This window comes from Procambarus clarkii, chromosome 18 (assembly GCF_040958095.1).
Source record: "Procambarus clarkii isolate CNS0578487 chromosome 18, FALCON_Pclarkii_2.0, whole genome shotgun sequence".
In the NCBI taxonomy this organism is placed as follows: Eukaryota; Metazoa; Arthropoda; class Malacostraca; order Decapoda; family Cambaridae; genus Procambarus; species Procambarus clarkii.
This window is the reverse complement of record NC_091167.1, coordinates 40,538,216-40,562,806: the sequence shown is the minus strand read 5'-3', so window position 1 is coordinate 40,562,806 and position 24,591 is coordinate 40,538,216. Positions and strand designations below refer to the sequence as shown.

At 42.7% G+C, this 24,591-nt stretch overlaps 1 protein-coding gene across 12 annotated transcripts in view; it reads right to left on the bottom strand.

The window, feature by feature from the left end:
* Positions 1 to 968: 968 nt before the first annotated feature.
* LOC123754437 (cathepsin L) overlaps positions 969 to 24,591 on the bottom strand; it is an 82,115-nt gene continuing 58,492 nt past the window's right edge. For 11 of the 12 annotated variants that reach the window (XM_069326527.1, XM_069326530.1, XM_069326526.1 and 8 more), the window contains 6 exons: positions 22,119 to 22,215; positions 18,867 to 19,018; positions 9,804 to 9,917; positions 9,527 to 9,620; positions 8,086 to 8,159; positions 969 to 3,884 (listed from right to left, as the gene is read on the bottom strand). In XM_069326527.1, coding sequence (XP_069182628.1) covers positions 3,810 to 3,884; positions 8,086 to 8,159; positions 9,527 to 9,620; positions 9,804 to 9,917; positions 18,867 to 19,018; positions 22,119 to 22,215 — 606 coding nt within the window. In that variant the 3' untranslated portion in view covers positions 969 to 3,809. Of the gene's footprint in view, positions 3,885 to 7,816; positions 7,891 to 8,085; positions 8,160 to 9,526; positions 9,621 to 9,803; positions 9,918 to 18,866; positions 19,019 to 22,118; positions 22,216 to 24,591 lie in introns of all 12 variants that reach the window. The other variant, XM_069326523.1, reaches the window with a different exon arrangement.

Here is a 24,591-nt window from a genome sequence, read left to right as displayed (position 1 = left end):
CAAGAACTGATAGCTTCCCTAGCGGCAACATCCGCACACTCATTTAAAGAGACCCCACTATGGCTGGGAACTCAGCAAAACTCTATGGATTTAAATTTACTGGAGATAAGAAACAGCCAATGTTGAATCTCGACAATAACCGGATGAACCAGATTAATGGACCCTAGAGCCATGAGGGCACTACAAGTCAACGACAAACACAAAGGAGGATTAACAACAAGCAGGAGACAAAGAGCATAGAAAATAGCATAAAGTTCTGCTGTGAAGATGCTAATCTCCGGAGGTAGGCGACACATAAGTGTGGTCAGAAAAAACAACAGAGTAGCCTACACCATCTGCAGACTTGGATCCTTCGGTGAAGATGGAAATGGAGCAGGAGTGTGAAGAAAAGTGTTCATAGAAAAGGTGTTTCAGAAACGTAGGATGGGTAAAAGCTTTAGTAATGCGGGTCAAGGATGTACGAAATTTCGGAAGAGGGACTCTCCATGGGGGCAAGTAAGGAACAATAAGAGGAGAAATATTAAAAATACGAACCGAAAGAGAATCCTGCAAGCGAGATAACCGGACAGAAAGAGGGGGGGCGGTGAAGAGGAACAGGAACTACAGGAGGGGGTAAAAGTCAAAGCACGACAGAGGCGAGAGGAAAGATGTTGCAAGGACCTTGCAAGATAGCAAAGACATTAGCGGTCCTGGAGAGATCGGAAGCCAGTGTCAACATATAAGTTAAGGGCGGGAGTCGAACGAAAGGCACCAGAGCCGAGGCATAACCAAGTACTGTATGGTACAAAGCATCAAGATGGCGAAGAGTAGAAGGAGAAGCAGACGAGTAAGCAGGGAATCCATAATTCTTTAAAGCTTTCTCACATAATTTGTAGATTGTGTGCGATTCCATGTTGTTGCTGCATATTCTAGTAATGGTCTCACATAGGTAGTGCATATACACTTGAAAAGGTACAAGAAACAGTTACTATAGATAATTTATTAGCCAATTTATTACTAAATTTATTAATGATGCCCCTTAACACATTATAAAGCAATATTATATTCATACATGATACCTCATGACATAATCATGGCTTAAATGAATTGTGACATCCAATACAGTTTTCAGAATAAATTTTATACACTACTGTAAAGTTTAAAGTTCAAATTTTTTTCTTTACAAAAATCTTCACAACCAACTCTTATCATCAATTCTTCAGTTTTCCAGCAAATAACCAAAATAGTTTTGGCAAGATTCTACATGCAGCCACATCTTCAACACTAAATGAAAACAAGTCCCGTACCTCCCACCACTAATTTTTGCTTTACCTATACAATCTTTTGCAAGTTTTAAAATACATTTAAACAAGAACACAATATACACCACACAACATATAAATTACACTCTTGCAAATCATTCAGTTTTATAACTGTAGGCTTAAATAGAAATTGAATTGGCACTCTATCACTGACACAAATCTGTGTTGATTACTTTAACATCTAGAGCTGATACATTTGCATGTAACTGTCATATACTGAACCAGGTAAGAAATTTAAAAATTATTAGTTAAGCATTCCTAACAAAATCCATTTGTATATCTGATTCAACAATCACCATAAAATGTTTACCCTATTTATGTAGAGTATTTATATGTTTTAGTACTTGCTTCTCAGTCAAATGGAAAAGATAATTGCAATAAGGTTAGCTTAATCTTTACATACATTGACAAAATTTCCACTTCCACTCTTAACATGGGTTACAATATCTGAGTACGAGATAAAAGTTTGTAGGCCTTGATACACCTGTTGTTAATGGTCCCCTTGACAAAAGGATCTAAAACTACCAAGACAAATAAAATACTGCCACTAAATACAACCAACAGTTGTAAACATAAAACTTATACCTAGAGGGACAAGTAACAAGCCCAAGCTTTTAGATTAGGAATAATTATATACATATACAGTGGAACCTCGGTATATGATTGCACTGGAATGCAAATTTTTCAGTGTACGTCAAATTTTGTTGGAAAAATATGCCCTTATGTATGACGTTCACCTCAGAGTACATCACTTTCATACTTGTCCGAGTTGGTAAGATCAATTTACGACTTTATGCTGCCTAGTGATAACCTTGCTTGAATTCTCTGTAACCAATTTCATCATTTTGCGCTTAACATAAAAGTTCTTATTACATATCATTCCATGGGTCCCAAGAAAGTCATTGATAGAGTTCAACAATAACAGAGATCATTCGTAAACATGAAGATGGTGTGCATGTGGTTGATCTGGCTAGGAAAATGTGTGCAGTGTGGGAAGAACTGCAAAGTTATGCTGAAAAGACTTGTCCAGATAAAGCTGTAGCTAGCTATTGTGTTAATATTTATAATGACAATGTGATATCTCACTACAGACAATTGTTAAAACATAAGCAAAAACAAGTGTCTTTAGACAGATTCATAATGAGACAAACAATCAGTGATCCACAACCAGGCCCTAGCACCTGGAGCATACCTGACGAGGGTTTCAGGAGTTCTACTCCACGAGCCTGGCCTGGGGCCAGGCTCAACAACATCTTTGTTCAACAATTAGCCCATGTGCTAGTATTATGCCTACAAAATGTAGGAGAGAATACCCCAGAAATGTCATCACTGCCTGATAAATGGAATGGAAGGGGACTCCCCTCTGTACCATAATCTATATTGCCAACAAGAATCCTTAATAAAAGTAAAGTGCAGTAAATATTATGAGTAGTAGTCTATATAAAACATATTTTTAAATTAATATTTTTGGGTGTGTGGAACAGATTAATTCAATTTACATAATTTCTCATGGAAATTTTTTATTAAGTGTGTGAATAATTCTATTAGGTGTGTGAATATTCGGGTTACAATGCATTTCTTGGAACGGATTAAACTCATACACCGAGGTTCCAGAGTGAGTGTGAGTGTGTGTGTGAGTGTGTGTGTGTGTGTGTGTGTGTGTGTGTGTGTGTGTGTGTGTGTGTGTGTGTGTGTGTGTGTGTGTGTGTGTGTGTGTATTATATAATTATATATATATATATATATATATATATATATATATATATATATATATATATATATATATATATATATATAGTCTATATATATATAGACTATATAGACTATATAGACTATATATATATACCCATATATATATATATATATATATATATATGGGTCACCACATTGGCACCCCCCCCTATCTATATATATATATATATATATATATATATATATATATATATATATATATATATATATATATATATATATATATATATATATATATATATATATATATATATATATATATATATATAATATAGATATATATATATATAATATAATGTATTTAACTGATAATCACCTTACCAATGGTACTATAGTGTAGCTAATGGCTTTACATCCACTACTGTGAGACATTATCAGTAATGCAAGCAGATTACATACTTAAAATATTCGCTAAAACAAAAATGCTTAATGCATTATCAGCTGCTCAAAATTGATATACATGCACTAATGGTCTTCAACCTACACTTGTACAACAAACAAACATTCTAGATTCCCATCAAGATAAGTTAAAAAATCATTTTTGAAGTTTTCATCTCAAAGATATTCACATACTTTCAAGATCCTATACCCAAGACAACATTTTTAGGCTATTGGACTATGATTGCATATAACAAGAGACAAGAAAAAGCTAGACACAATAAACCTATTGTATGACAAAAGAATTTAATCAGCTGATTTCTAGTTTAACAAATGAAATATTCTCTCTCAAATGATGGTGGTAGAAAGTTGATTGCCTTAAGGAACAAGAGCACTGGTAGCCATCAGGTTGACACCACATGTTCCGTCTCCACGATATACACGGTAGTAACCCTGAAATATAATAATGTTGCTTAATCAGCAGGATAGCAACAATTTTTTTTTTAACTGAGTAAAAGTATATATATCTACACCATGGTTTAACCCTTACACTGCTCCAACAACCACTTGGGAGCAATTGGCCCATGTGCTTCATTTGACACTTGAAATCTTTGTAGATTGTTTTCCATATTTGGAAAAACCTGAGTCCCTTCGTTTCCTTCCAGGGGTCTTGGTAAGACGATGCGAACCATGTCTGGCACATCACCATCCAGTGACTGAACATGCAGGGCAGCCATACTAGAAACCAATGAACTTTGAAAAATTGCAAATGAATGATATCTACTGTCTGCTCTCACTAAATCGGGAGGAGTTAGTGTCAACATAGTCTAATGAGTTTGAGGAAAATGTCAGTAGGATGCAGGAGAAGGCCCTCAGTCACCTTCTGATTAAGGAAAGAGATCATCATCAAGGGAAACATAAGTAAAAACAGAGAGCCAACATCAAGACTAACCATCTTACAGGAGGGCTGCAGGCACAATCTTTCCATCAAGTCCTAAGAATGACGGAGGTGGGCAGGCAAAAAAGTACCAAGATAAGGAGTGAGTTTTGGCAAGTTAGATGGCATTGAGGATAGCCGACAGAGCCTCTTGAACAAATGATAGGACGAAGAGGATCACCAGGTTTATGAGTCTCAGGTCGACCATCGAAATAAGGATGAGAGGGGCAAATGACATGGAAACATTTTATTAGATCGAAGTCAGGAGGAAAGACTAGAGGTGTATTAGTTTGTAGTTGGAGGAAGTTTTAAGGCTTAGAAACCAGAGAAGCATACATATAAGAGTTGGAGCAGAAATCAGCCTTCTGGAGGTAGTCCGCATTGTCAAGGACAACCACTGAATTACCTTAGTCAGAAGGAAGTATAACAAAGTTGTTAGCTTTCAGGGTGGCAAGGGCAAGTTGGAAGCAACGAATAAGGTGGAGATGTTTTAGAAAACAAACTGTCAAGAGCAGGGATAAGGGCACCCCTGAAGGAAGAGAGGTCTGAAAGAGTACTAGAGTTAGAACTGTTAAACTTATCAAAGGAACTAATGAGATCAATGCCACAGCGAGAGCCAGGTGAAGTAGCAAAAGAGAGACCAAGTCCAAGAAGTTCTTGCTGGTACTTAGAAAAAGGGGAAGAAGAAAGGTTGGTAACAGTTAAAGAGAGAATTTAGCCCAAGTACTGTTGGAAATCAGACTTTGAAGTTTGCTGTGTGGTGTGGTAGAGTAGTGGGAAGAGGAGAGGTGAGCAGTGTTGAAAGCTATGGAAAATCAGATACAGTATTATATAGATCACTCGGAAGAGAAGATGGAAAGTATTGGTGTTGACATACTGTTAAAAAAGCATCATCAACTTGCAACGTGGAGTGAATAAGTTCTTGAAGAAGGCAGTGTTAATGTTCAGGAAAAGGAAAACCCAAAGTGTTAAATTAGAAAAAGTGAGAAAAGAAACGAGGGAGAGGCTGTTTGAAAGAAGGTAGAGAATCGAAGAAATTAAACAGAGTAAGATGCTTACCTGTGGCACCCCAAATACAGTTACAATACAGATGAGTTACAATTACATGATATCACCACCTTCTTTGTTACTTCTAGTTTGCCCTTGCCTCCCTGAATGCTAACAGCTCTACTCTTATCTTTCTTTCCGACAAAGGCAATTTGGTGGTTATCCTTCACCATGTGGACTACCTCCAGTGGCTGATGTTTTGCTCTCTGACTCCCGTACATATGCTCCTCTGATTTCTAATCCTTTGGATCACGTTAAAATGTCTTTCAACTGCAAACTAAGCTCACTAATCTTTGTCCTCCTGACTTTGATCTAATAAAACATTTCCATGTCATTTGTCCTTCTCTTCCTTATTTCTACAGTCTACCTAAAACTCCCCAAGAACCTGGTGTTCCTCTTTATCCTATCATTTCTTTTAGAGGCTCTGTCTGCTTCTCACTCCTTATCTTGGTACTTTTTTTGCCTGCCCACCTTCATCACTCAGCACATCATATAAAGATTGTGCCTGCAGTCCTCTTGCAAAATGCTTAGTCTTTATGTTGATTCTCTGTTTACTAATGTTCCTCTTGATGATATTCTCTCTTCTCCTTAGTCAGAAAGTGACCGTGGGCCTTCTTCATCTCCCGCATCCAACTGATGTTTTCCTCAAACTCATCAGACTCTACATTGACTCCAACTCCTCCTTTTTCAATGGAAAATACTTCTCTCAAACTTTTGGTGTCACAAACCGTGTCCGGTTTTTCTTTATCTGTCTACCGCAAAGCCATGCATATTGGTATGTACACTTATTTCTTTTCCTACCATCCTTCTCCTGTTAAGAAAAGTGTTCTCATTTCTCTCTTCGTCCATTCTCTACATATCAGTGATTCTCAGTTTATTCTGAATTTTCTTTTATTTACAGATCTTTTTCTTGCCTTGGATACCCCTTACATTTTATCAACTGTGCCTATTCTCAAGCTAAACGTAATTTCCTTCATCCCAAACCTCTTTCCAACGCTAGTACCACTGTGCTCTGAACATTTAAAAATCTCGCTAATACCCTTTGTCCTCTTGTTGTAAAGTTTTTGAAAAACTAACACTCTTCATAGTAATCTGGTTCACACTGCTCCTCCTGCTTGTGTCTACTCTTATTTCCTATTTGTCTTGTCCTCTCCGAAACTTTGCTGAAACTGGCAGTACACTAAATGACTTAAGGAACACAAAATAAGTAAGTTTGCAAACACAAACAGTGCTCTCTTCTGTCATGTTAGGGACTCTAATCTTCCTACAGGCTGGTCTTCTAAAATAATCTTTCCTGCCTCTACTCTTCACAGACGCCGTCTTGTTGAATCGGCTCTGATACACAACATGCCCAACATGAACCTAGTTCTAGCTTCGTTGCTGTTGACTCCACCCTTTCACAGTACTGAACATATTTAAGTGCTCTAACCTTCTTAACAAATGTGATCTGACTTTAGTTTTGTCCCTGTGGCTTATTCCTATCCACTTTCCTTATTCTTACCTTCCTCTTATTTCTTACATTCATCCTATTCTTATCTTATTTTACATGCATCCTATTCTTACCTCCTCACCTCTCATTTTACTCTTACGTTATATATTTGCCTGTTCCTTCCTCTCTTCTGTTACACGACTTGATGATGGTCCAGGACAGACCGAAACATCATCGTTTCTCCATTTTCTGATGTGTGGCTTAGTCATCATATCTTCAGCCACATTATTGTGACTCATCATCTACATACTGTAGTAAAGTACTTTCATTTTAAGAGGATGCACTGGCTACACCATGATAGGTTGAGACATTTTACATGGGTTTTCATGCTTTCTGGATGATTATTAACTCATCAGCTGTGCATGTCAAAGACAATTTTGCTGTATCTGACACCATTGTGCACGTCAATGATTCCGATTCATGATTTAGTGACAGGAATCTGATAATAAGAGCAATGTTATGACTAGACTTAGCAACGTGCATTGTATATTGGAGTCATTTTGCTGCATCAGGTAGCATCCTATACTGATAACCTGCATCGCTATGCTGTGCTTGGATTTCACTCCACACCCATTACGAACATGGGTGTGGAATGAAATCCAAGTTCATGTCATGTATATGTCTACAAAAAATGTAGACAGATATTTATGACATGTGTTTATAGTGTAATAACATAAAAAAATCATTGTATTGTACCCACATTACTGACAAATATAAAAGTGTACTGCCTCCAGAAATTATATGTAGAACTGTGGTCTGTTAGAAAAGATATAGTCTTGTGTTCTGTATATTTAGATTTTTATTTTACAATAAAATAATATCCTAAATACAGTTATTGACAGTAGAGTATTTAAGACCTTTTGTTCAGAGTATTACTTTCAGTTCACTTAACTACTCTATCCAGTTACTTGCCTGTTCACCCCAATCCTCTCCCCAAGAGTTCTTAATAATCCAGAATGGCAGAGTCTTCTTGAACACTGGATAAGCTGTAAGAAAACCCTCAGAGTTAGCTAGCAACTACAAACATGGAGCCATTAGGATAAGCGCCACTTACTGGTGTGGATGTTTTAGATGACTTTGTGTACAAACACATTCTTCAGGAATGACTGTACAACAAGAATCAAAACATACAATGCCAGAAGCAGAGCTCAGTCCAACAGTATTTGGATTAGAGTACATACCTGTTCACCCCAGTCAGAACCCCATGAGTTCTTGATAATCCAGTATGGCTGCTTTCTGTGCAGGTATTTGGTGGCTGAAGAGATATGTTAATCAATGCATAAGCTTTTATATTCCTGCTCAAAGGTGCATGTATGTACATGTTTATGTGGTGCATAATTTGTCTTTGTCACCTCCATACACACACACACACACCCACACATTTTATGTATAAACAAACACACACACACACACACACACACACACACACACAACTAGAAGACAAGAAAAAGAGGTGATATGATCACTACGTACAAAATAGTAACAGGAATTGATAAAATCGACAGGGAAGATTTCCTGAGACCTGGCACTTCAAGAACAAGAGGTCATAGATTTAAACTAGCTAAACACAGATGCCGAAGAAATATAAGAAAATTCACTTTCGCAAACAGAGTGGTAGACGGTTGGAACAAGTTAGGTGAGAAGGTGGTGGAGGCCAAGACCGTCAGTAGTTTCAATGCGTTATATGACAAAGAGTAATGGGAAGACGGGACACCACGAGCGTAGCTCTCATCCTGTAACTACACTTAGGTAATTACACACACACACAGCCTAAGTAAAATTTGTCCTAAGATGAAAATTCATGTTGGCATAAAACATATTATTATTAGAGGTTATTTTGAAAGAAATATTTGGAAATATGCAAAACTACACCGGCTGTGTTACAAAATGGTGGGAGGGAAGAGAGGTGGTGAGGGAGGGAAGGAGAGAGGCAGTGAGGAAGGGAGGGAGAGGTGGTGAGGGAGAGGTGGTGAGGGAGAGAGGGAGGCAGTGAGGGAGGGAAGAGAGGTGGTGAGGGAGGGAGAGAGGCAGTGAGGGAGGAAGGGAGGAGGAGAGAGAAGCAGTGAGGGAGGAAGGGAGGGGGAGAGAGAAGTGGTGAGGGAGGGAGGGAGGAGAGAAGCAGTGAGGGAGGGAGGGGGGAAGAGATTCAGTGAGGGAGGGAGGGAGGTGATGAAGGAGGGAGTGAGAGAGGCAGTGAGGGAGGGAGGGAGGTCTCATTGAGGAAAATTTTAATTTCAATCAGTCATATGAAGCGAATTTAACATTTTATCCACCAGTCTGAACTCTGTGAACTCTGAACACCATAAGCAAATCCACACATCCCCCATTTTGTCGAACCAGAGTGCATTGAATCGGGTGAGTAAATTTGGCCTGAAATGTGTGCATCCTAACCGAAGATTCGCCAAACTGAGCTTCAGCAAATCTGGGGTCCACTGTACAAATACTCAGAATATTCTTTTTACTTTCAATGTGGTTATCTCTGCATATACAGTATACTGTATATCAATTTAAATCACTGAATTTTAAATCACTGAATAATTATCAATTCATATTTAGGCTACCAACAATAAAAGCTGGTTACTTGCTATGAATAGCACAAAATATAAGAGTTCATCAACTTACTGTGCACACCATAGCCAACAATGAGCATGCCATGGTCTAAGTCCTTAGGGTTGCACAAGAACTTAAGGGGATGGGAAACTCCTCCAACATAGAACTGTAAAATAATAATTAATAGTTCTTATATATTATTTATATGTGTATTTAGCTAAACTAGATAAGTATACATGCTCTAAATTAAGCCCCTAGTTTTATTCATGGATTATGAAATGTATTCAGCTATAAAACATTTTGGTGTTCAGGTTATAAAATATATTAAACAGTAACACTTATGACTTACTTGGAGGGCATTGGCATTAATGCCAATAGACACGGGCCCATTCTTTGTGAGCCACTTAGCTAGAGCAATTTCATCTTGAGGCAGTTCCACAGATCCATTGACAGTCACCTTAACCTAGCAACAAATATTTGGATTCTATAACAATTTTACAATATGCAAAAAAAGCAAAATATAGCAGTAATTATAATGTTTATGTGTACCTGAGGTATACAGGGGATCCCTGACCTAGGAACATCTAACATACGAATGTCTGATCTTATCAACAACATCCTGGCACAGGTGTTCCACCCTTAAAAACAAAAAAACCAGCGTTGAATGTAATGAAACGCCATTTTCTGGGTGAGCCCCGGAGGCTCCCTGGAGCTTATCGGGCTAATGTGTGTTATGTTAGACCGGGACATTAGCTAAGGAGTTCAGACCTACCAGGGACCAGCGCCAGAACCTGGCCCCTTCAGAGAGGTTTCAGGGAGCAATGGCCCTGGAAAACCCCATATGGTTGGGGTTTTTCCTTATCTGCCATCGACCGGGGTTAGGCACCCAGAAAGGTAGGCGTAACAAAACAAACCCCACATGGTAAGAAACTACAACAAAAACCGAACAGAGAGGTAGAAAACTCCCTACAATCCCAAGGAAACAAGCAAACAAGCAAACATCACACTTTACTGCCGCGCCGATCGTCCGCGCAGCCCTCCCCACCCCGGGAGGGGGAGGGGGGAGCCCCGGACCTACCGCGCCGGCTGCCAAGCTCCAGTTCGGAAGCTAAGCTTCAACCAACGCGAAAAAACCGCCGACCGGTGGGAGGGAGGGTTTCCAGGGAGCCTCCGGGGCTCACCCAGAAAATGGCGTTTCATTACATTCAACGCTGGTTTTCTGTGGGGAGCCCCTACGGCTCCCTGGAGCTTCATACCCAAAGAGAAGGAAAAGAAAGGGCTAACCCGGGAGGCGGCCGCCACAAACTCTGCAACGCAAAGCCAAGACAACCGGTCGCAAACCTGCGACCCAAGGCAACAAGAACGCCCAAGAACAGACGCACACATGGATGGGCGGCCAAAAACCTGTGCGACCCACAATTCCCTGCGCCCGAAATGAGCCCGAGACGTCACCAACACAGCAGCAATTGCTGCAAACGTCTGAACAGCACGGGCGCAAAGACAGACCGCAGTAAGAAGGAAAACACTGTGGACGACCCGGGAGACCCGAGCCCTGAGAACAGGGAACGAAGGAACCGGATCAACCACAGCGCATCCCCAGGCACGGGACGCCGGCAACAGCAAAAAGCACAACTGGACAACACAGGACGCACCCCCCGGCCAAACCAAACAAGTACCAATACCCCAAGAACCCCTCCAGAAAGCAGCCGTCTCGACCGTCGCCAGGACAGAGAAAGGCTGCACACCAATAAAGCTACCACCAGTACCAAAGAGGAGGAAACTGAAACCGAATGGGCTACCACAAACTGAGGGGAAGAGAAGAAGGCACCCTGAACAAGGACCAGGATGGCTCAGGCGACTCATGAGCAGGCCGGAGGGGAAACAAAACGCGAGAAGACGTAATAAACGTCATACAGTCTCCAAGACGAAGCTCGCAGGTGGGACACCGTCAACAAAGCCACCAGAACACCATAGAGATGGCGATACCTGCGTCAAAATACCAGACGCGAAGAGCCAAAGAGAAGGCCGAACCAGTCACGGACAGGACCGATTCGGCCTGCTGAAAGAGGCGAAGCCTCAGGAAAAACGCCCCGGGTACGGACACCTATCAAGCAGCGTCTGAAAAGAAGGCCGGGCCGGCCACAGTGGAACCATAAGGACTGTTCTCGTGGGAATGGGCTGCAACGGAGCCAGAACCCGAAGCAACAGCTGGACCGGGAGAAGAGGTACAGGTACCCCCCACCTCGACCAGGCCTGCCGAAAGCCTCCACCATGAAGTCCTCGCAGGTGGGAAGGGCGCCACAAAACGGGCGACGCCTAGACCACGCCGACCCGAAGACGTCCATGGCCAGGAGTCCATAAGCCCAACAGAGCCAACAAAACGAATCGGCGACGACTGGCCAACCCACGAAGAGGAATGAACCGAGACAGCTGTCCACCAGGACGCAGGACACACCCCGGACACGAACCACACGGTTAACCAAACCCCCTGTGGTTCCGGCAAGAACCACCAGAGAACAGTCCAAACAGAGCTGAATGGTAGAGTACCTAGTGACCCAAACCCTTCGAAGCGCAAACCAGACAGCCATGAACACCTGAACCGGGCTGTGAGCCCGACGGACAGACAGACTCCATCAACCTCGGCCGACCTGGTGAGCACTGGTCACAAAGGCCCTGCCGAGAGACGACCCGTCCGTGAACACATCGAGCGAAGGCTCGGGGAGCCGCCAAGGCACGGAACCCCGAAAACCCCAAAGAGGAAGCTGGTGACGCAGCACCAACACCAGATCCCCAGAGGAACCCAAGGAATGCAAGAGGCGGAAGTGGAGTCTCCGTAGGAACCAACCGACGCCGGAGCCAAACCCGACTCCGCGGGCAGACAAGCACGCCGAAGTGCAAACTCCCGCACAACCGCCCAAGCAACCGCTGAGCAACCCGGGACCCCCTCCTGAACAGCCAAAGGCGGGACCACAGCCACAGTAACACTTCTGGAGGGAAGACAATGAGGGGCCCCAAGAGCCTGAAACAAGGCCCAGGTCCGAACCCGGGACGGAAACAGAAGGTAAAACCTCCAGATCACCAGGAAACCAAACCCAGCGATCTGGAAAGAACCATCCCCTGGCGAGCAGACAAGCGGACTGACTGGGAGCCCACTCCAGCCAGTCGTCGAGGTAGGCCAGACACCGAATCTCAGACGCAGACAGGGCACTAAGATCCGGTAAAGATGCAAAGAGTATACAAAGTGCCCTTCACAAAATAGGGAATGCAATAAAAACAGCAAACCTGAAGCCCCACCACCAAAGCATTGTATGACAATCATATGAAGACATATGACATATGACAATCATTATATGACAATATGACAATTATAATCAAAGCATTATATGACAGAGTGCTGGGAAGACGGGACACCACGAGAGTAGCTCACATCCTGTAACTACACTTAGGTAAGTACACATATGTAATTACCAACCGTGCTAGCCCCAGAAAAACCGGAGAGGAACGTGCCAAGAAGTGACCTGGAGGTCCAGGTCCACCATCCATGCACCCGGCCCTAACAGAATCCGAACAGGAGACAACAGTCCTCCGAGCAGGGCAGAGGATCCAGGGCGCAGACGGAAGTAGTCCAGAAGAACTGCAGACTGGAAAAGCTCATGACTGCAAAGAGCAGACGGGAAAAGCTCATGACTGCAAAGAGCAGACGGGAAGCCCAGAAGGATGGGGCGGATCGTCCACGCCCCACGCACCCACGAAGAGGAAACGACGAAGCGCAGGGAAGAAGCCCACCCCGCCAGCTCTGAACCCCCCCCCCAAGGGGGAGAAGCCGTCCTCCGACGCCAGCAGAGGCCGAAAGACAACCCAAAGCGCCCACCAACAGCGGGACCAAGCGAGAGGCAACAGAGCAAGCTGCTCCCCCAGCGCCCAGTCAACAGAGAAGGGAACAGAACCCCTTCAGAAAGAAAAAGTACACTACCGAAGTCATGAGGAGAGACTACGGGAATGAAACCACACTTCGCTGGAAGAGGAAGTGAGGGGAGACCTGATCACCACATACAAGATACCCAAGGGAATCGACAGGGTTGAGAAGGACAGGATATGTAACACAAGGGGCACACGCACTAGGGGACACAGGTGGAAACTGAGTACCCAAAAGAGCCACAGATAGAATTAGTTTTTTTTTTTTTTTTTTTTTTTTTTGAGTGTCAGAATGGGAACGGGAAAGCACTAAGAAATAATGTGGCGACTCCTCACACAAGTAACGAGGCTGACCCCCATACAATGTCACATGTAGACATGACAGAGCCCAAGAGGCACAGGAACCGATACACCTGTTGACGGACGGTTGAGAGGCAGGACCAAGGAGCCAGAGCTCAACCCCCACAAGCACAACTAGGTGAGGACATATATTGTAAAAACACAAGCCGCCGACTAGTGGCAAAGAGCACTACGCCGGCCAGGCAAAGAAGGCACAAAACTGCATCAAAAGGCCCACCTCGACAGCAAAACCACAAAGTCCCAGCACAACCACAACATGTGCCAAGACCCAAAAAGCTCAGTCTGCAAGCCAGGAAGACCCCGGAACCCCAAAAGGCAGAACCGGGTCACACGAGGAAACAAAGTCCCCTGAACCCACAAAAGGGGGCCCAAGAGGAAGAAACCTCCAGAACGAAACCAAGGAACCCAAAGGAACCCAGAATCGAACTAGGGGGAGCCCAAACCACCACATTTGCCGGCGGAGAACACCACTAAAAGGCAAAGCACAGACCCCAGCAGAACGCCCTGGGAAAACGGTCCCAAAAGACCGAAAACCGAGGGGCAAGGTGTGGGAGCAAGCATACCAGCCAGGGGCACTGAGCCTAAACCCAGAGGCTCAGACCCAAAATCAACACCCAAACGTTCCCAGAGGAACAGGCAACGGCAAGAAAACACCAGAAAAACAAAGAAACGACAACAGGAGAACAAAAACCCTGCAAATTTTTTGAAAACTCACCAGAGACGCTCGCTCGCACACCCAGACGCATGTAAACAAACCGCAACGCCGCCCTGGTGGCCACGCCGGGAAACCGGCAGACGAAAATGGCCGCCAGCAGGGGCTGTGACTGACGCTTAATACACAAAAACACGCCAGCAAATGTGGGAAGCTAGCAGACTGGAAGGGCGAAAAACGACGCCCAACAGCAGAAAAACCCCTGAAGGGGCAAAACCGCCCTAGAACTGCTAGTAGGCATCCCCCACAGCCCCGGGAACCAACAACAGAGGCCCCGGGGCAGAGCCGTCCTCCAAGCCCTCCGCCCTTAAAGAAAAGCAAGAGCCCATGGGAAAGGCAACAAGAAAGGGCCGCTGGTAAGACCCAGAAGCCTTGGCAGGAGGCACAGGCTCAAACCTCCGTCCCCAACCCGAACGGGGCATCCCCCGAAAACCGCCCGAGTCTCTGCCGCAACTGAACCCCGCCCCGACCCCGAAACCCGCAGACGGTCCGGAGCCGGGAGCATGGAGAGAAAGGGGCGAGCAGCACCTAACCAAACGGGGCGGCCACGGGGCATTCGAGTGGGAAACCAACCTAGCATGTTGCAGCAACCTAACCTAGCTTGCAACACGGATGCCGCCTGTACTCTGAACAGTAATAACATCAGGAGAGTACTGGAGAACAAGCAGAGAATCACTCGCAAGACTCCGGGTCAAGGTGTCAGTGACCCAACAGGCAGCATGACGGAGGTAAAAATGGCGACTGTCACCCGGAGACAAGGGAACAGCAACCAACGATCCCGTACAAGACGGGTTGGAACCCGGAAGACACATTCAATGGTCCCCCGAGCCCAGACAGGGGTTTCCAGGGCCTGTAGGGTAACAACTACGGGAAGCCCGGGCAAGGTGTTGCTAACCGGTTAAGAAACCCAAACATAACAAGAGGGTAGATTATAGCACTGAAAACCCCCCGAGACGTGTACAAGCACGGGGGCCTAGCAGAGGGCCGCCAAACACTACCAGTGGAACTATAACCACCTTAGGCAGACCCCCACCAGGCAAGAAAATGAAAAACAAAAGAAAAACCCCGCAAAAGTACACCGTCTCCAGAGGCAACAGAAACCGGCCGCCGCTTAGGTGGCAGGCTGCGCAACACCTTGACGCCCTAACCAGCACAATACCAATCCCTACCCAGGGCCAAACAAGGGCCCCAAGCCCCAGCTGGCCCCAAGGGCGAGGCAAATGCCGAGCAGCAAGAACCTCTACGGGAATGGTTCCCGAACGCCCCAGGGAAGATAACCCTGTAACGCAAGGGCAGTACTCACAGGGCGCTTAGGGAAGTCAGTCACTAAGCGCATGCAGCCCCGGCACTGATGAAGTACTCCTGGCCACCGCACACCACAACACACGGCAGTGAACGCCACACAAGGCAAACACCGCCTAGGAAACTGAGGCCAGAGAAGCGTCAATCCCGGTTGACATTAGCGAACGAACTGGAGCTTGGCAGCCGGCGCGGTAGGTCCGGGGCTCCCCCCTCCCCCTCCCGGGGTGGGGAGGGCTGCGCGGACGATCGGCGCGGCAGTAAAGTGTGATGTTTGCTTGTTTGCTTGTTTCCTTGGGATTGTAGGGAGTTTTCTACCTCTCTGTTCGGTTTTTGTTGTAGTTTCTTACCATGTGGGGTTTGTTTTGTTACGCCTACCTTTCTGGGTGCCTAACCCCGGTCGATGGCAGATAAGGAAAAACCCCAACCATATGGGGTTTTCCAGGGCCATTGCTCCCTGAAACCTCTCTGAAGGGGCCAGGTTCTGGCGCTGGTCCCTGGTAGGTCTGAACTCCTTAGCTAATGTCCCGGTCTAACATAACACACATTAGCCCGATAAGCTCCAGGGAGCCGTAGGGGCTCCCCACAGAAAACAGCGTTAAATGTAATGAAACACCAGTTTCTGGGCGAGATCCGTAGGTTCCCCGGAGCTAACCGGGTTGATATGAATGTATTAGACCCTGGCATCAGTCCATGCGCACGGAGTTATGCCTACTGGGGACCACGAGCCATAACCTGGCCCCCCCCCTCAGAGAGGCACGAGGAACAATGGCCTATAGAAACCCCTGTGTGGTTGGAAGCATTCTATGTCTGCCATCGACCGGGTCAGACATCCAGAAATGTAAGCGCTCCAAAACAAACTCCTATTCTGGTTAAAATATTGCTACTGAAAGTCGAAATAGTGGACTCCTCAAATGAAAACGAGCAAACAAGCATATCACCATGTCGCTGTCTGCACAACCTCCCCCACCCCGCTCCGGGCGGGGGGAAGGAGGTTGCCTTAATACAAGAGAAATACAAGTCACAGTTTCGTATCATCCTTTGCAGATGACACAAAAATCAGTATGAAAATTACCTCGGCTGAAGACATTGAAAAACTTCAAGCTGATATTAATAAAGTTTTCGACTGGGCATCAGAAAAAACATGATGTTTAACAGTGATAAATTCCAGGTACTCAGATACGGTAAAAATGAGGACCTTAAATATTCAAAACACAATCAAATGTGCCCATAGTAGGAAAACAGCATGTCAAGGATTTGGGAATAATGATGTCTGACGACCTAACGTTTAGGGAGCATAACCAAGCAAATATTGCGTCAGCCAGAAAAATGATCGGATGGATTACGAGAACTTTCAAATCCAGGGATCCCATCACAATGGTTGTACTCTTCAAGTCACTTGTGTTGTCCCATCTTGAGTACTGCTCAGTATTCACTTCCCCCTTCAGAGCAGGAGAGATTGCTGAAATAGAAGGAATACAGAGAACATATACGGCATGCATGGACGCGATAAAGCACCTAAATTATTGGGATCGTCTCAAAGCCCTCCAAATGTATTCACTAGAAAGAAGACGAGAGAGATCTCAAATAATATACACATGGAAGATACTGGAGGGCCAGGGACAAAATCTACACGGTAAAATAACAACGTACTGGAGTGAACGACATGGAAGAAAATGCAGAATAGAACCAGTGAAGAGCAGGGGTGCCATAGGCACAATCAGAGAACACTGCATAAACATCAGAGGTCCACAGTTGTTCAACACCCTCCCAGCGAGCATCAGAAATATTGCCGGAACAACCGTAGACATTTTCAAGAGGAAACTAGATTGTTTCCTCCAAGGAGTACTGGACCAACCGGGCTGTGTTGGGTATGTCGGCCGCTCCAAGCAACAGCCTAGTAGACCAAACTCTCACAAGTCAAGCTTGGCCTCAGGCCGGGCTTGGGGAGTAGAACTCCCAGAACCCTATCAACCAGGTATCAACCAGATATATATCAGCCTGGATAGCTCCGGAGGAGCCGTAAAGGCACCCCCCAGAAATGCAAAGAGATAGCTTGAAGCAATTAACACCGAGAGACCACTGACAGGGCTTTCAAAAGTCCTCAAACTGAAACCTCTCGAGTTCCTTCTCCATGTAATTCTCAACATCTCAGCCTCAACTCTCAACATCCAGCTCCACTCTAAATAAACATGAAAATACTCACCTAAACATCATTCCAAGATCATATGTGCTGAAACATCTGAATACTTGGCGAGTACCCATATTAAGTACTTTACTGTAATATTTATTGTTATTACTGTATATTACCAATATTCTGTTGTGTTTTGTTTAAAGTGTCTAGTGAATATAAAGTATAAAGTATCTAGCAATAATATATTATGTACTTTTGGACATAAAATAATTTTTTTTCATGCCGGGGTGGGGGAGGATTATACCAAATATCTGAACACGACTATATATATCCAGTCACAACTGGAACCGAGATGTTCGAATGGGAGAATGTTAAGTGTACAAATAAAAATTTGGGGAATAATTTTGTTACGTGCACAATATGGTTGTCATATTAAACTAATGCACAGTACGTGGATTAACGATGTTTTGGACAACCCGAGAAATACGAGCTTGGAAAAGGGGACCAAGGCAGAACGAGTCAGACACAAAAAATAATGTGTCCCAGGCTGGATCAACAAACCATCAATCACCAAGGGACCCCTCCAGAAGTAAACTGACTCATTCTTTGCCAGAAAAGAAGAAGGTTGCAAATGAAGAAGCCAGCCACCAGGGCCAAAATAACAAAACCCTGTCTCCAGAGGAGAGCATTAAGCTCCCCCAATCCAGCAGCTGGAGGCAAGGCACAACAAAAAAAAACACCTCAAGAAAAATATCCCAGGACCAAAGAGACAACAAAAACACCACCTTGAGAAATGGCCAGGTATACATGTATATTAACTGATCTATGGTCAAATTTGTCTGAATGCACTGTGGTTGTAAGGCAATCATCTGCCCAAGATTAAAGTTCATGTCAACAAGATCTGCACGTGTGGTTAATACACAGTGCAATACTATGGCAACAGCTTCAACAAACAAATAGTTTGCATTATAACAGTTTTCAGTGATCCTCACCATAGACTTGTTGAAGTGGCATTGTTCATCCTTGGCATCATACGGGTAGTCAGTTTCACTTTCCAATCCACCCAGCTTCTGAATTGCATCATATGCATTCTCTGGCATGCCTCCATTACAGCCCTCGTCACTTGTATCACAGTCAACAAGTTCTGAAGTCATGCAGGAAATACACTTGTTAATAAAATTCTGTAATATTTTTAATTTATTTTTAAATTCAATTTCAGAAGAAAATATGATATATAAAATGTTTGTTTAACTGGCTATACATTCATAAGCTATTCTACATCCCTTGACTTTACAATTAATAGGCAATACAATCCCTATTGTTGGTGACAAAGCCTAAGATAGATAATATACTGTATATATATATTCTGTAATATTGTGTCACGATCTCTGGATCGCGACAGATCCAGTGTCGCGATCCAGAGGGGAAATTCCCGCTGCATCCTCGGTTCCTGCCCGGCGTCGGAGGAGTTCGAGGAAATCTACAGCCTCTTGGAAGCGAACATTTTCTTGTGTCCTCTTAATGTTCATTTTTTGTATAAAATCAGATATGTAACTGTATAACCTTGCATAATAAAGTGTACACCATAAAAAAAAGTGGGGTGGTAGGAGAAGCGAACACTCATAGTATTCAGAGTTATACGGCAAGTTTTTCTCTGAATGCTCTGTGTTCCCTTCTTTGAGGCTGTGGGTCCCTATAATTGCACCAGAGGTGGTACCCCCTATATATATATATATATATATATATGTCGTACCTAGTAGCCAGAACGCACTTCTTGGCCTACTATGCAAGGCCCGATTTGCCTAATAGGACGAGTGATTTTTTTTATTTTCAATAAATTGTTTCTAGTTTATTTTATTTACTATTATTATATTATATTAGGAACATAAATTATTGATGTAGATGTGTTAGTTTAGGTTAGGTTTAGATAGGTTAGGTTAGGTAGGGTTGGTTAGGTTTGGTCATATATCTATGTTAGTTTTAACTTAAATTTAAACAAATTAACTTGTACATAATGAAATAACCAGATTTCTCATTTCATAAGAAAAAAATCAGAAAGATATAAAAATTCAGAAGAACTTGGCTTATTAGGCAAATCGGGCCTTGCATAGTAGGCCGAGTACTGTCTTCTGGCTACTAGGTACAACATATATATATGTTGTACCTAGTAGTCAGAACGTCATACTCGGCCTACTATGCAAGGCCCGATTTGCCTAATAAGCCAAGTTTTCCTGAATTAATATATTTTCTCTAATTTTTTCTTATGTGTGTGTATATATATATATATTATTATTATTATTATACACACACACATATATACATACATATTTACATACAGTGGGGCTTCGATTTATGATGGTGTTGCAACCCGTTCTCGCACTTGCTTATAGTCAATATTGGCTTATTAATAAGTGCATATGTGACATACTAATTTATTGTGAATATTTTAGTTTACCTTGAAAAGCTTAATAGAAAACGTCGACCTAACCTTCTTAGTATGTTAAGATAAGCACCTTATTGCTTCTTATTACAATTATTACTTAACCTAAACCCATATTGATATTACAGTTTTATAAAAATAATAAAACAAAACCAAAATATTTAAATAAATTGTAAAGTAACTCAGGATATTGTCAAATATTGTATAAAATCTCTATTGTTTAATAAAACTGAAAAAGAAATTCCTAATATGAAAACTGGTGTTTAGCAAATCTATAGGAAGAGTTTTTACCTTAAAAACAAAATATAACTTGGCATATACCACATATGTACTTACCAATCAGCCAAATAGTGACTACAAGTAATAAGTCATATATGTACTGTCTTGTGCGAGAGTGGGTTGCGTAATCCGTTCCCAGAGATGGATCTCAAGTCAAAATATCGTATGTAAAAGCGATTTTTCCCATAAGAAATAAAGGGAATTGAATTAATCTGTTACCTACCCTCCAAAATATTAACTTACAAATACATTTTATACTGAATACAATTTTTTCTCTAACTACAATACAGCACATATGTTTATCTTACCTTTATGGAAGATGGTGATGAAGGGGGAGGAGGAGAGGTGTTACTGTTTGGAAGGGGAGTCCCCTTCCATTACCACATCAGGCAGTGATAATTTCTCTGGGGTACTTCTCTCTCCTATGTTTTGCCTGCATTCCAATAGGACCTGGTTGTAGTTCCCTGCTTGTTTGTCTCACTAAAAATTTGTCAAGAGACACTTGTTTTTCCCTTCATTTTAACATTTGTCTGTAGTGATGCATCACAGTGTCATTGAAAAGGTCAAGGCAACGGCCTACTGCAGCTTGATTTGGGTGAGTCGTTTCAGCAAAAGTTTGCAGTTCTTCCCATGCTGCACACATTTTCTTAATTGTTGAGGAAGGGACATTCTCTACTGCCACCTCCTTCCCTGAAGAAATTTCCTCAGCTACCTCTTGTTGCTGCTCCTTTCGAAGGGCCTGGAGTTCTTCGGTGGTCAGTTCTTCGCTGTGTTCCTTCACCAACTCCTCAATATCAGCATCATTTTTCAGTGTCAGAGTAGTTAACAAATGGAATGCATTAAGTAATGATGTGGTGGAGGCTGATTCCATACACAGTTTCAAATGTAGATATGATAGAGCCCAGTAGGCTCAGGAATCTGTACACCAGCTGATTGACAGTTGAGAGGCGGGACCAAAGAGACAAAACTCAACCCTCGCAAGCACAATTAGGCGAGTACAATTTGATGAGTACTATCCAACTCCAAGCCCAATTGCTGGCCCAGAGAAACAATTTCCTAACAAGAGGCACTTCAGGTTCAGGCTCAAACCCCTCAAAGTCTCATTCTGCAACACATTCAGCCCACAATTTTCTCCAGCAAGAGATCAAGGTTCTTACAGTCACTCCTTATAAGTCACTTTAATAAACTTTTAGACTTGTACTGAGGTCTCTCCTCCCAAGGTCTAACTTCTGACCTTCCCCCAGAATGCAACCCAACAACAGTTGCTTAACTCACAGGTACCTATTTACTGCTAGGCAAACAGGCCATTAGGTGAAAGGAAATATGCCCAACCATTTCTGTGCCACCTGGGATTTGAACCCGGGATCCAAGACTGGGACTCGAGAATGAAGCCAACTATACTTCGAGAGCCTCTATTGTCAGCCATTAAAACAAGACTAACAGATGCTGAGGCTGGGAGCTAACCCTATATTTTAACGTTCTGGAAAAAGCAAAAAATTATAAAAGTCCATTTGAATCACTGTACCTTGTTCTGACAGAGAAATCAAATTTTTGTGTCTGATTGCCCACTGGCCCTCCACATTGCCAGTGACAGAGAATGCCCAACATGATCCACACATTCCCTTCAAAGAAGAAAGTAAACAATATATTAGAGATGAGTTGCTAAAGTAGGTATTAATCATTGTTAGGCCTGCTCTCCTATACATTACATTACATTACATTACATTACATTACATTACATACATACATACATACATACATACATACATACATACATACATACATACATACATACATATACATGTATGTATGTATGCATGCTTATTTTTTGTATTAAGTTTGGAACAAATCTGCAGGTCATATTTGCAACATTTATGCAAAATTATCACTTGTCCATTCACACTGTTTTATAGCCTTATGATCTTTTAACAAGCACCGCCACACACCAGCAGTCATCCCTAACAATAACCCCCCCCCCTTCATAGACCAGTGCTATTTATGAATTGCCTTATGCATTACAAATAATTTAAATACATTCACTTGTTTTACAAACTACTTTCACCCAGCCTTGTTCCTTACCATATTCCATGTACATTTGATACTAAATCACAGCTTCATTACACACTTGCCATGCCAGCCCACCTCATCAGCCATGCTCTTCTTCTACCCTTCAATTCCTTGGAATTCACTCTTTCCACCACTGTACATCAGCATTTTGATTCAACAAGCTCAAAATCATCTTGGAACATAGGTCTCAATCTTGCAGTTTATCTACTTTTGATCTTCATATCCCTCTGATATTATCGCTCCTCTACTTGGACTGGACGGTAGAGCGACGGTCTCACTTCATGCAGGTCAGCATTCAATTCCCGACCGTCCAAGTGGGTGGACACCATTCCTTACCCCCGTTCCAACCCAAACCCTTATCCTAACCCCTTCCCAATGCTATATATTCGTTTGCCTTGTTCGGGTAGAATGTAGACACAGTAGTCGCTTCTGTATATATTTATTGACTGAGATAGCAAGGTATATATCTGCCTAGCCGAGGTCCTTCTACTCTGAGTCTGTGAGGATAACTGAGGCTGCTGGGAGCATGCCTGATGCTCCTCTGTCTGGCATGACGTCAGAGGCCTACTTGCCTGTGATTGGTTACATTTCAACTGACAGAATTTGAGTATAACACCGCTCGGACACGCTACCAAGTCGACGTCCCTTGTCGACAAGCTCTGGCTAGCTATATAGTTACAATGATACTGAAAGGACCTTGGTGGCATACAATAATGGCTTACATGTGAAATTTGCATAATAAAACATTGAAAGAAGATCAGGTGTGCGTAATACAAACAACTCGGCATATATGCACCAAAAAAAAAATTCATCATAATAGGTGAAAATCATGGTAACAATGCTTTGAATAAACCAGAGTATTAAGAACATGTGTATGTCTACTGATCAGATATGAACAATACAACTCAAGGTATTGCCTAAACAAAATTATTAACATGTGTCAATGGCATGTGCTTGAAAACCATACAAAATTAAACAATTATTACATTAATGGAACAAAGTTCTGACCTAACAACCACAATTGAATTTCAAGATAGATAATGATTTTTTTTTTTTTTTTTCTCTCTTTTTTTTTCTGAAATAATACAATATATTTACAAGACCAATGTACAATATATATAATGTGCAATATATTTACAAGCATATACAAGACCTGGATCAAGAAGACTAACATCTGCGTGATAGCAGTCAGGATTCACTGGCCTCAATGTGGTTGCTAGAACAATAATAACTCTTATGACAAGCACTGTAAAAATACAAATGGTGGTAGACTTAACAATGGCATCTAATTCATAACAAAATAAAGTTGAGAAAAACTATACATTATATATAATGGTAATAATAAGACACATGTGGTAGAAATACTGCAAATGAGTTTTTTTTTTTTTTTCAAAACAAACAGAATAACTGCAGAGTGCATTCAATTATAAATTCTGCGGATATCTACACCTAGCTCATCCAGAGCACTATACAACTCTGGCTCTGACTGAAGGTCCGGAACAGATGAAACTTCATGCGACAAACTATCATCTTGAGAGATATCCTCGTTAACATCTAGCCAATGGACATGTGGTGAGTGCACTGTTGAAACGAGAGGTCTAGATCTAAGATTATAATTGCTAGTATGGGGTTGCTGAACATCAAGTGGTCTGTCAACCACAGAAGGTGGTGTCCGAGTAGGAGTATCTGTCTGGGTAAGTTCATTGTCATCTTCCTCATCAGTCTCGTCAACAGTCATTTTAGCTAACTTCATGTGGTCTAAATGTTCATTTATATACTCTCCTGTTAACAAGTTCTTAAGTCTGTATTTGTTACCTTTAATAAGCTCGATTACCTTATATGGACCCAAAAATTTCTTAGTTAACTTGTACATAGGACCAGACCTGTGTTGGTTAAGTATCATTACTACAGATCCAATAGTTATTTTACTG